Source organism: Psammomys obesus, unplaced genomic scaffold, assembly GCF_907164565.1.
Source record: "Psammomys obesus unplaced genomic scaffold, mPsaObe1.curated_primary_1811, whole genome shotgun sequence".
NCBI lineage: Eukaryota > Metazoa > Chordata > Mammalia > Rodentia > Muridae > Psammomys > Psammomys obesus.
This window is the reverse complement of record NW_026596131.1, coordinates 12,122,194-12,134,540: the sequence shown is the minus strand read 5'-3', so window position 1 is coordinate 12,134,540 and position 12,347 is coordinate 12,122,194. Positions and strand designations below refer to the sequence as shown.

At 53.0% G+C, this 12,347-nt stretch overlaps 1 protein-coding gene across 1 annotated transcript in view; it reads right to left on the bottom strand.

Moving 5' to 3' along the window:
* Positions 1–12,347, bottom strand: part of Mgat5b (alpha-1,6-mannosylglycoprotein 6-beta-N-acetylglucosaminyltransferase B) — a 66,736-nt gene that overhangs the window by 52,177 nt on the left and 2,212 nt on the right. Inside the window, exons 2-3 of the mRNA XM_055592541.1 lie at positions 10,445–10,557; positions 2,321–2,468 (exon numbers count right to left, since the gene is read on the bottom strand). Of these exons, the coding sequence (XP_055448516.1) occupies positions 2,321–2,468; positions 10,445–10,557 (261 nt within the window). The remainder of the gene's footprint in view (positions 1–2,320; positions 2,469–10,444; positions 10,558–12,347) is intronic.

The following is a 12,347-nucleotide window of genomic DNA, read 5'->3' as shown; positions in this document are numbered from 1 at the left end:
ACACACACACACACACACACACACACACACACACACACACACACACACGTGTGTGTGTGTATGCATCTATACATATGCAAACAACACACAGATGCATATTCGATACACACATGAGCAAACATCAAAACAAAAATAGAAATAAGTAAACAAGTAAACTGAAGAGCTACTCAAGGCTCTTAGCAGTGTCCAAGGCTGTCATGTCACCTGCCCCTGTTGGCTTCTACTGTATCAGCCTCCATATTGCCTCTCTCCTTCAACACACCAACCCCAAGGCCTTCGCACTTACTGCTCTCGCTAACTCTACCCCCCACTTCCGGCTCCACATGGCTGGTTTCCCTGGTCAGCTGTGTGAATAGCGCCCTTCCTGTTCACCAAGCCTCTGGAGCCTGAGGTGATCTCAAGGGCTCCTTACGGGATGCTGCCGGCCTCCCCACACAGCGCTTCATGCAGCTCATTACCTCGGCTCTTGGTAGCCCCAACAACCTGCTCTCTCCTTTGTTCTGTTTGATGCTAGGTCGTAAGTGGCATCAGCTCTAAGTAGGGAACCAGCCCCAAGGAGGCAGAGCTCCCCGCGGTGGGGGAGCTGGGACCACAGCTCCGTGGCAGGCACCGCGCACGCTGCCCACCGCAGCCCTGGTCCCAGTAATGTTGGCATGAGCATTTTCTGAGTCAGAACACAGGCACCAGGGAGAGGCTTGGCTGTTAGAGTGCTTGGCCAGCACGCTGTTAGAGTCCTGGGCTCTGTCTTCAGCGCCGTATGAACCAGGTGTAGAGGAGCATGTCTATAACCCCAGCACCCAGGAGGGAGAGGCAGAAAGATATTAGAAGTTCAGTTGACTACAGAGTGAGTTGGAGGCTAACCTGGGCTACATGAGACTATGTCTCAAAAAAAAAAAAAAAAAGAAAAGAAAAGAAAAGAAAAAGAAAAAGAAAGGTCTCAAAAGAGCACAAACGAACAGAGGATTCTCCTTCCTGGACTGTAAATTCGCAAATATGAAAATTCTCACAAATGCATAAAGATGACTCAAAGGGTAAAGGCACTCTTGCAGCCAGGCCTAACCCAGAGGTGGATCCCCAAGACCCACATGATGGAAGGAGAGAACTCACTCCTACATGTTGTCCTCTGACCTCTGCATGTTATCCTCTGACCTCCACATGCATGCCATAGCATATGTCTGTGTAGACACAGAACACATTAGTAAAACGTCAGCCCCAGTGATAGGAGAAACAAGCCTAAGCCACACGTGGCTGCTGGTATGAGCATCACGGTTCCAAAGGCGAGCCAGACCAAGTGCCTCCGAATGGTGCTTCTGAGTGCCTGTGCCTCAGTTTCCCCCTCTGCAGAGATGAATGCACCCTGTGCAGTGGTTGTGGGGTTGACGGACTGCGCTAGAAGTGACCCCTCGAGAAGAGCCCCAGACACAGCCAGCGTTGAGAGTCAAGTGCCCCCGCCTCGTGTGTCTGATGACGTCCATCTGGCCAGGCTGGCTTGGGGTGACCAGCAATCCAGAACAGGCCAGCCAAATGACAAGGAACCCCATACCAATCCAAAGAACAACACTGGGCTCCGCTTCACTCTCAGGGGGTCCCACTAACACCCCCATCCCAGCTCTCATCGGGCTCAAGTACTGAAGTAGAAGGAGTACAGGTTCAAGGCCATCTGGGTCACACACACACACACACACACACACACACACACACACACACGGATGGGGGCAGGTGGCACACACTATACATTTATAATGAGTATGATAAGTGTGTACAAAAGAACTCAGAATGGGAGAAACCTGGCAGTTAAGTGTGAACCGATCATCTCCAGGGAGAAGCCGTTGAGGGGCCCTTCAGTTTTCACCTGTGGTATTTTATTTAATGAGGACAAAAGACCGTCTACACATGCCGCAGAATGTTAATGGTCATTGAGTCTGGGGTGGGGAGCGTGTGTGGTTTTTTTTTTCACCTTTTTATGCAGGGGTTGGTGAGGGGTAGGGGGTGAGCGGGCACACATCCCAGTACACTGGGCACAGCCGGAAGACCTGCTCTGTCACTCTCTGTCTTGGCCCCTGACCCTGGAGACGGGGTCTCTCCTTACACCTGGAGCAAGTGAGCCCCTGTTATCTTTCTGCTTCTCCCTCCCACAGCAGACCGCTGTATCCAGGTTTTACACGCGTGCTGGGGTTTGAACTCAAGTCCTCATGCTTCAAAAGCAAGGGGTGTTTACACACTGAGCCATCTCCCCAGCTCTGTTTGTGTCTTTTTTTCAGTGCTGGACCCCCAGCACCCCAAGGGCACCCCTCTCTCTGTGCCCCACCCCCCTCCTCACCTGTCTGCAGCTAAGTGTGCGACACTGGCAGTGCGGTGCGGCTCGCTGCTGTTCTCCAGCCTGGCCAGCATGTCCATGCGCTTCACCATCAGCTCCAACAGGTCACTCATCTTGCGGAGGGCGCCACGGGACTCGGGGCCACCTGGCACTGTGGGCAGAGTGTGAGCTTGGTCAGGGGTAGTCACACTCCCTGCCCCGCCTCCATCTTCCCAGGCCACCCTTCACCCTGTGTGGTTCTGTACATTGCCTGTGGAGGGGACCAGCCTGTTGGGCTCACCGGCCCCCTCCCTGCTCAGTATCCTGTGGGACTTTTGCGATTGCTCTGGCTTCTGGCTTTCTGGACTGTACGATGAAACTTAGCTGTACCCTCTGGAGTGTCCTGAGTATCTGTGGGCACTGGGAAGGCCCCAGTAGAAGGGGAGCTGTGGACTCCCCAGGTGAGTTTCTGTAGGCCTTGTCCACAAATTGAGGCTCTGGAATCTTCTCTGTGAACGCTTCCTGCGTGATTCTGATACCTGGGGGTCCAGCATGCTGCTACTTGCCCCATGCATGCCTGGCCTCTAAGCCCTACTTGTCCCTTCCCAATCCTACTTCCTTGAACCTTTCTAGAAAATGGCAGTGTTCTTGTCCTGAGCTTCAGGCCTCAGCCCCCCATGTTGAGTCTCGCATCCCCTTTTTGTCCTTTAACCTCTGCTGGGGAGATCCTGTGAAGATGGACCTAGTGAAAGTGAGGCACACTCTCTAAGATCCCAGAAGTACCCAGGTTTCCCAGCATCTCCTTTCTGCCCCTTCCACCGGCAGCTGTGAGACTGTCCCTGTCTAATGATGAACCAGTCTGCCTACACCTTAGGCTTAGAAGCCATCCTAAATTATAGCAAGGCAAACTAGGCTCGCTCCTGTTTATGATTAAACTTGTTTCTGAAGGATCAGGCTAGGACCTGTAACCTTAGCTACAAATGGTTCCGCACTGCCTGTTTCAGAAAATGGCAACCATTTCTTTGTTTCACATAGTATAATAACCATCTTGGGATCCCTACCTTGTTTCAAAATGTTACTCTGACCACCTACAACGGCCTTATTATGGCTTCCTGTTGTTATGACTACCTTGTTATGACCACCTTGCAACCACATGTTTCTTTCAGGAGGTTGTTATGACTAACTTGTTATGCGTATGTTCTGTTCCTGTAACCTTGTCCAAATTTCCCATGTGGAAACCCCCTTAAAAACCTCGTCTTCCTCAATTCCAATGACGACCTCTAAAACCCACCTCAGAGGGGGACAGCCCGCATACACAAATAAAAAGGCTTGCTTTAGTCAACGCCCTGCTTTAATTAATTTGGCCATGATTACTGGGGTCGCTGCTCTTTCTCCTCCCATCTTCGGGATTAACACTTGTCTTTGCAATTCTGTGTCTCTGCACATTCTAGGCAGCCACACAGGCCACAAGGTGCTCAGCCCCAGGCATTAAAGTGACCTGTTTGACTCCCTCCAAACTTCCACGGTTAAGTTCTCAACAAATGAGTAAGACACTAACCACATGCCTCCAGGCTACTTGTCAAAGGGTGTCAACTCTTGGGCTCCTCAAAAGCGGAGTCTAAGTTGAAGGTTGGGGTATCTTATTTGAGAGGTGAAGGGGAACCCAGAGTGAAAGTGAGGAAGAGGCGGGAAGGGAAGAACCCACCACGGCCTGGCCCTACCAGGGAAGCCAGAGAGGAGTGGAGCAGTCCTGGGCTATCCCACTGTGGACACCAGGAGCTGTGGCAACTACACCCTGTCAGTTACTGTGTGCTGGTCGTGTCCTGGCACTTTCTCTCTGCCCCAGGTGCTGACAGCTGCAAGTCTGGCCCATGTGCATGAGAATACAAAGGGAGCCAACCGCAACTACTCAGAAAAAGAAAAAAAAACAAACAGATGTCAGAATGCCCCAGCAGCCTCCAAGGGAGAAGCAGTACGATGGAGGAGACACGTGGAGTCTCACCTGCTTCTGCTCCCAAACCCTCTGTTGGCAGGGGAGAAGCCAACCTTCTGCTCTTGGTCTCAACGTCCCTAACTCGAGAGAAGAATATCACGGCCTGTCTGCAGCTCAGCATCCTGCACAGACAGCAAGAGCCACTGAGCATAAGAGGCAGAGGAGGGAGAGGGAAGAGAGATGGTGACGAGCTAGTAGAGGAGTCGGAGCAAAGGGGCCTCTGTCACAAGAGCTAGGCAGGACTCTCCCCACACCTCTCTTCCTCACTATGCTGTCAGGCTCAGATACTGACACAAGACACCTCTGCTGGGCTCCCCCCGCCAGCAGAGCCTGCCTGCCAATCAAAAGGAGGCCAGAGGAGCCAGAATCTCTCACAGCCTGGGAACCAGCAGTCAGAAATCCATTGCTAAAATTCCACCCCAGAGGGAGACTATAACAACTATAGTCTATAACAATGTACAACTAAAACAATATCTATCTTTTCTCCTAACATCCCAATCACAAACTGAGGCACGACCCCTCCAAATTTCACCCTGAGGGAGGGGAGAGCCAACAGTTTTGGGCTTCCTTCTAGAGTACAAGTGATGGGTTCCTTACAGGGGTGCAGGTGCTCTCCCCACATTGGACACCCCTGAAAAGTCTTTGGCCAGCAGGGATGAGTACTTCCCAGGAACTGCACAGATACAACCCCTCTCTCTCCCCAAGGCACAGCCGTAGGAAGAGGCTGGGCACTCAGGTGACCTTCCACACCCCTCCTTAAGGATGAAAACAGTCAACAAGCTCAGGTGGGAAGCAAGGGGGTGCAGCTGAACTTCCTGAGATGATGCTTGCTGGGCTAAGAGGAACATTCCAACCAGAGGACCTGTGTCCTTTGGAGATGTATCCCTGCCGCTGAAACCAGTGGAAAGAGAAGAAACAAAAGAAATGGAGCAGAGGAAGAGGAAGAAGGAAATGGAGGTGTCCCAGGAGTCACATGGAACCGGTGGAAGTGGATGGGGGGGGCAAAGGAAGGAAGAGAGGAGGGGGGAGGGAAGAGGAAGGGGGGAAGGAGGTAGGGAGGGAGAGATGAAGGGGAAGAGAGGGAGTGAATATGGTTTCTCCTTCCCTTAGGTAAGAGAAACAGCAAAAGACCTTCCTTTTCCAAGAAGGTGACCATTGTTTTGTTTTGCTATTCCTTGTGGTGTTAAGGAGCTGAGCCCAGAGCCTTAGGCATGCTGGGCAAGTGCCCTGCTACTGAACTACATCCCCAGCATCTCCAGTCTCCAAGCAGGTTTCTCTAAAGGTAAGTCCTCCCGGGAAAATCTCCTGGCAACCTTAGAAAATCGACCTTGCCACTCCCTCTGCTGTGCCCATTCTCTGCCACTAACGTGCAGTCTGTGGGTCTGCCAGTTGATAGCTTCAACAAGACAGGTGCAGCAGTCTCTGTCCCAGGCTCACGGAGACCAGGGGGGCCATCACTAAAGAGGCAGGGACTGTCACTTCAATTCATAAGAGAAGGGACAAGGCAAGTTTTGACCTGGCCACTGTCCCGTAGAACCCCAGGGGTGCCATCTGTATTACAGAGGCCTGATGGCTGCTGACTTGTGCAATGCATAGCCTGCTCAGCTTTCCTGGGCGACCCTGGTGGGCCACAGTTCATAGCTTCCTCTGTGGGAGTCTCTTCCCCAAAGGAGCAGGATGAAAATGAAGAAATAAAGACTACAGCTATCACCCTAGAACTGGCGCCTGCTTAGCCACACACTGGCCAGAGCCTGAAGGGCCCCCAGAGCCTGAAGGGCCCGAAGAGCCTGGCTAGCAGTTCAGCAGGAGCTTGACTTCCCAGGTGGTACTGTGCTTCCTGGAGAGACTCACCAGCACCCCTGCCAGTCCCCTAGCCCAACCCAGGCTTCCTTGCTCCTCCTCATTGCCTTCAAACCCCCATCACAGGCCCATCCATATTCCAGCTCTACCGGGGGTTGGAGGTTTAGCTCAGTGATAGAGCACTTGCCTGGCAAGAGCAAGGCCCTTGGTTCAGTCCTCAGCTCTAGAAAATAAAATAAAAATATATGCCAGCTCTACCATCCAAGCTGCAGAACTGACCAGGGGCCACTGGAGGACCACAAGACCAAGCCAGCAGCTCAGCAGAGTCTGGGGAGTAACACAGGGGCCTGGGGCAGGCTGGAGTAAGAATCAAAACTTTGACCCCAGCCGTGCTCTGACCCAATGGGAACAGTCACTTCTTTCTCTTGGCCCCAGTCTCCCCTTTGGGGGGTGGTCTGGAAATCATTGAGTTTTGTGGTTCTAATCTCTTGTCTCCTCCCTACTTGTAAGATTGGGGCCACAAGAAAGGGAGGGGAGGGGAAGAAGAGGAGAAAGGAAATAGAAAGGAAGGAAAAACAGATGGGTCCCGTAAAACCAGAGATGGGAGACTGGCAAGAGTGTCATAAAAGCTGGCACATGAACCTCTCAAGGAGCTTTTAGCTTTGTTCCCCCGGCCCCTGGGTGGGCCTTGGCACAGCAGGGACTCTGCACAGAGAGATGAATGGCCCTGCATATTCACACAGAAAGACAGTTTCCTGGCACAGCCAGGAAGACTGAAGAAAAGAGGTCTAGAGAAAGGATAGAGGGCCTAAGAAAGACACAGGTATGTGTGTGTGTGTGTGTGGGGGGGGAATCTTCCTGCCACCGATGGAGAAGTTTGAATCTGTCTGCTGCAGTTGGCAGTGGTTTGAAGGCCCCGCCCCATGGCATCCACCCTCTTTGTTCCCATGGGGTTGGCCACACACACAGGCTTTTGGACAAGGGACTTAAGGAGAATGGGGTGTCCTTCCTACCAAGTCAGGGCCAGAAAGATGGAGGAGTCAGGAGGGAAGAAGTAATCTGGTTCCTTTGTTGAAGCAAGAAACCAGAGGAAGAGATGACCAGGGAAATATAGGTCACCACACACACAAGAACCTCTGAAGACATTTGGGGGTTGGAGGCTGCTCTTCTCAGCAGGAATTAATAAGGTTTTCTTATAGAATTTTTTTTGTCAGCAGGGGGTATGACCCCAAAACAGAGAACTTGGGGACAGGCAAGTGGCCACTGCTAGAGGTTTCATTATGGCTTTGATTGAGGAGACAGACCCAGTTCTGATGGCTCTTGAGAAATCCCCCCCCCCATTCCAAACCAAGAAAGATTCCTCCCATGTCTGTGGGGCTCAGGAGTGCCTCTCTCCTTCTGCCAAAGCCCTAAGGTGTGGCTCCAGCCTGCCTGAGCTGCTTTTTTTTTTTTCCTCAGGAGATACTTAAGCCAGGCATAGGTACCAAAGAGGGGAGCAAGACAGGAGGCAGGCTCTCCCCGAGTGACACACCCTCAGATGCCACTGCTGGCTCCAGGAAGGTCAGTGAAACAGGCTGACACATCCTCCCCTGAGTCACTTCCCGTTCTCGGCACTGACTGAATTGACACGTAAGTACTTTCTACAAGGCCCCAGAAGTAAGTCTGAGAGCTAACACAGGCTCCCCTCTGACTTCCATATAAATAAGGAAGGCTGAGAGGCTGCAGATATGAATGGATCCCCACATTTAGAGAGGGGTGTTCTTATTACCCCCTGAGGCCAGCTAGTCTGTGTCCTTCCCAGACACCCTCTCTGTGGCTCTGTTTCTCCTTTTCCCTCGTGTTTCTCGTGTCCCCATCCTGACCCTTTACTTCCATCAAGCCTCCACCTGCCAGAGACTAGAGTCCTCCCTGGCACTTGTAGAAGAAGCCGGGACTGAGTGTCTGGGCAGCTGGAAAAATGAACACATTTTGGTTCCTGAATGGGATAACAACTGCAGGCCCAGCCGAGACAGGAGAGCTGTGGACTCTGGCGGCAGAGGCCAGGCCAGGCTCTGGAAGTGAGGCCCTTCTAGCTGTTACCCCTCTTCCCCAAATCCACAGCCAGTCTCCAAGAGCCATCCACAGAACCGGGAGCATCCTCCATTCAGTCTTTGGCCTGGGGCCTGGGTGGTCCAACAGAGCCAGGACACAAGCAGCTGTCCGAGGACCTCCAGCCTGTATGCTCCCCGAGAAGCTCCTGCCTGTATCTGCCTGTATCTGTGAGAAGAAAGCAAGGACCTCCTTAGGAGGAGGGGAGAGGAGGAACTAGCCTGGGCCTTACTATCCAGAGTACCAATGGCTCTTCCTTCCTAAGCCGGAAGTCCCACTTCTCTGTGTGATTCCTATTCAGCAACTTTTGTCTAAATCTCAGGAGATTTGCCACTGTATCCCTAAACTAGAACTTTATCCTGAAGGATAAACTGGCCCAGAGAAGGTGCCTCCCGTAGCCACACCAGAGACCATGGAAACTGGAAGGAGAGGTGATAAGAGTTCTAGACACCGAGCGTGTTGCCCCTGGATCCAGCTGCATGGACTGTGGACATGCTCTGTACCTAGGAGACTTCAGTTTTAAAACGGTAAGCACCTTCATGTACACACACACATACACACACCCACACATACACTCACACATACATACACACATACACACACACACACACACATCTCCAGCGTAACTACATGTGTAACCTGGGGGGTTCTCTCCTATCTGTGGTACAAGATCCAGGGAAGGGCCATGAGGTGGGAGTGTTGTCTTGGCCCATAATACTTCGGGGGGGATGGACAGAGAAACCAGAGCCCAAGCACAATGTCCCTTCCTGAACTGTCTTTATCCTCACCCATCAGGCTCCTGAACCTTGTGGGGGCCTCGGTTCTTGAAGCCCGGACAGTTACAACTAGCATCTAAGGGCATCCCCAGGAAGTCAGCACATTCCCCCACGCTGAGACCCCAGCCACCTATGCCCCACACGTCCTCCCCAGGGAGCCCTCACAACTGGCCCAGCCCTTCTCTAACATCAACCCATGCACCCAGTAGGGCCTCCTGCTCCCCTAAGCACCCTTCCCTGGGGCAGCCCCCTCCCCATACACAGCTTTATCACTAAATGTGAAGTTACCACACAGGATCCCCTCTCCAAGCCTCCTAACACAGGCCTGTGGCCACCCTGGGGAGGGCAGCGTCCTACCCCACTTACCAGAGGGGGTCCAAGGCTCAGATACTGAGGGGTCTCTGGAAGTCAGAGACGGGGTTGGGTATGCTTGGCTGGAATGGCGGATGGTGAAAAGCACACGCCGGCTTCTGTGAGCCTTTGGGGGTTTAAAGGCTCATTTGCAAAGCCACGGTATGAGCCGGAGGATGGCTACCAGATGGCACAGTAAGTGGCTCTCAGAGCCCACTTGAGCAGACAGCCTCGGGATGCCTACAGTGCTCATCTCTGGGAGCTGGGAGCCAGGTGAGCCGGAGGAGGTGGTTTCCAAGAGGGACTCTCTAGACAGGCAAAAATCTCCTCACAGCACCAAACAGCTCCAGAAGCCTCGCGGGCCTCAGTCTCCCCTCCACGTCATGCTCCTCCTTCCCCCTAGTGACCCAAAGGAACCCTGGCACACTATGTCTGCTCCCAGCAGCCCCATGAGCAGCTTGTGTAGGAGGAGGGGCAGGGCTGAGGACTCCTAGTTAGCTTCAAGCTGTGTGACAGCCAGCACAGTGCCAGGGGTTTCTGCACAGCGACCCCCTCGGTCCAGTATCAGAGAGGGTCTTCACTCTCCCCTCTCCCCTCCTTTTCTCCGTAACTTAAAAATTTGGCAACAGTCCACAGCTAGAAACTAGAAATGTGGGTTCCAGTCTGTCTGGTCCCAAAAGCCCACATCTCCCTTCCACACCTAACAAGCATCATGCAGGCCAGGGACACAAAAGGACCAAGTGAGACCAACATTCCAAGAGCCCAGAAAGGAACCATGTGAGCCCTTTGCAAAGCCTGTCCCCTACCACAGCTTTGCTGGATGAAAGACACAGAACCTGAGTCTTACAGAGACAGGTGTTGTATTCAAAGACACATCCCAGAATGCCAAGAAAAATAACACAGGAGCCCTTCTGACCCTAGGAAGTCCTCCTTCTTGGCCTGAGAATCCTGGTGGCACAAGCAGGACCAGAGCCCAAGCAGCCTGTACAGTGCCAGCTCAGGCCACCCTTCTCTTACACATTTCCATGTTCAGAAGCCAAGGTCCCAGAAAACCTGCCTCAGGGGCTGAGCTTGGAGGCATGTCCCCTTTGACTTGTGAACCCTCTTAGATCTTGCTGGCTCTCCTTGTCATCAAGATACCTTCTGTGCGGATGGTGAAGGGCGAGTCCCCCAGGCGCCGGGCAGAGAACTGGCCTCCCAGAGATGTCATCAGAAAGCAGAGGGTGAAGAAGCCGATGCCCAGGACAAAGAGCCTGCAGGGAGAGAGGAGCAGGGTGGGTCAGCAGAGCACTCCAGCAATCCAGGGCCCACTTCCAGCTAGGAAAGGCATGAGAAGGCTCTAGGCTTGAGCAAATGGGCCGGGTGAGGTGGTCGCCGGAGGCTCGGGAGTTCAGGGTCCTCCTCAGCTTGGGATAAGGTTCCAGCCCAGCTTGGGATAAAGGAGATATCAAGCTACCAGAGAACCAGCGAGTGAGAGAAGGGAGCTTGTGGATGCACAGAAGAACCCAAGAGTTGGGGACTGAGCTCCAGGGCCCAGGAGGCTCCCACCTCAATGGAATGAAGAAAGTGACCACATGAAAGAAATAAACTATAAGAGTGTGCATATAGGAAGAAATCAGAGCAAGGGACAGCCGCAAGGTAGAGGCTGGCTCATCTGGAGCAGCAAGCCCCCAAAGTATGGTGCATGACTAGCACCAGCTCCCCAGAACCACTAGAAACAGATGTTCCAGGGCTGGGGATGTAGCTCAGCAGTAGAGTGCTTGCCTGGCACACATCAGACCCTAGGTCCAATCTCCAGCACATGGGGTAAAAAGAGAGGAGGGGTGGGAGTGGAGAGGATGGTATAGGCCCCCTTCCTAGATGGGACCCTAGAACAGGGCATGCCATCGCTTAAACCAGCTCCCCAATGACTCCGGTCCACACTAACATGTGAAAACCAGATCACAGTGACCACCTGGCTCCCATCAATCACCTGGGCCACCCGTGGCACTGTGTACAAAGCCTCCGCCATCTGTCCTGAGCTCACTTATCTGTGTCCTCACGGAGTACCACATGCCCCCATCACTCTTAGGTGGTAATGTCTCAGGGCGGGGCCACATCCCTTCTGCCCCCCGGCCGTATCCACTCTCTCCACACACTTCTCCATCAGTCACGCACACCCTGACTTGTCAACCCTCACCACCAGGCATGAAGTGCCACACAAGTGTGCCTGCAGCCACGCAGGGAGGCAGAGCAGGCCAAAGCATGACATCATGCATTCTTTAAACACACAGTCACTCTGTAAGAGGTGCCAGACAGCGGAGTAACCCAAAGGGACAGCAGGAACCCAGGCTCAGAGTCCCTGCCTCCAGCTCAGCAAGACCCATGCTCGCCACCAGACAAGACTGAGCTGGCAGCACAGCCCAGAGGGAGGGCGGAGGCAGAGGAGGGTTTGAGGCCCCAAATTCATCAGAGGACCCGATGAGCTGGTCAAGCTGAAAGGCGACCCTCCCGTACCCCCAGGTCACGGTGAGAAACCTCACCAGATATAGAACCAGAATAACCAAGGGGAGCCCCCAAAGTCAAGCCAGATGCTTCTAACCTGCCCCACCTCCACTTTGCCCCCAACCCTGGTGCCTGCTTGTGTCTTTCTGCAAGACTTGCTTTATACATTTTAAGTGCTGTTGTTTCAAACCAACAGAGTAGTGTTTAATTAAAATTTGGTCCATTAAAGAAAACACATAATTGCAAAAGAAGAGAAGAAAACACAACAAATTCTGAGGCCATAGTTAAAGGAAGCTGGCAGAAACTGAGTCAATGAGGGAGGGAACCTGTACTCCGAGGTCCCACGGGCTGCCTCAGGGACAGGCGTGCCCCTTGTCAGGGGGCATGACAGGGGGATCATGTTGAGCTGCAGTGGGAAGATGGCACAGGGGACACTTCAGTGGTGTTCAGAGCAAACCCAGGGAGATCTAGGGGACTTTGAGGCCCCAATCCACCACCTTAGCATCTGTCTCTCTATCTATCTATCTATCTATCTATCTATCTATCTATCTATCTATCT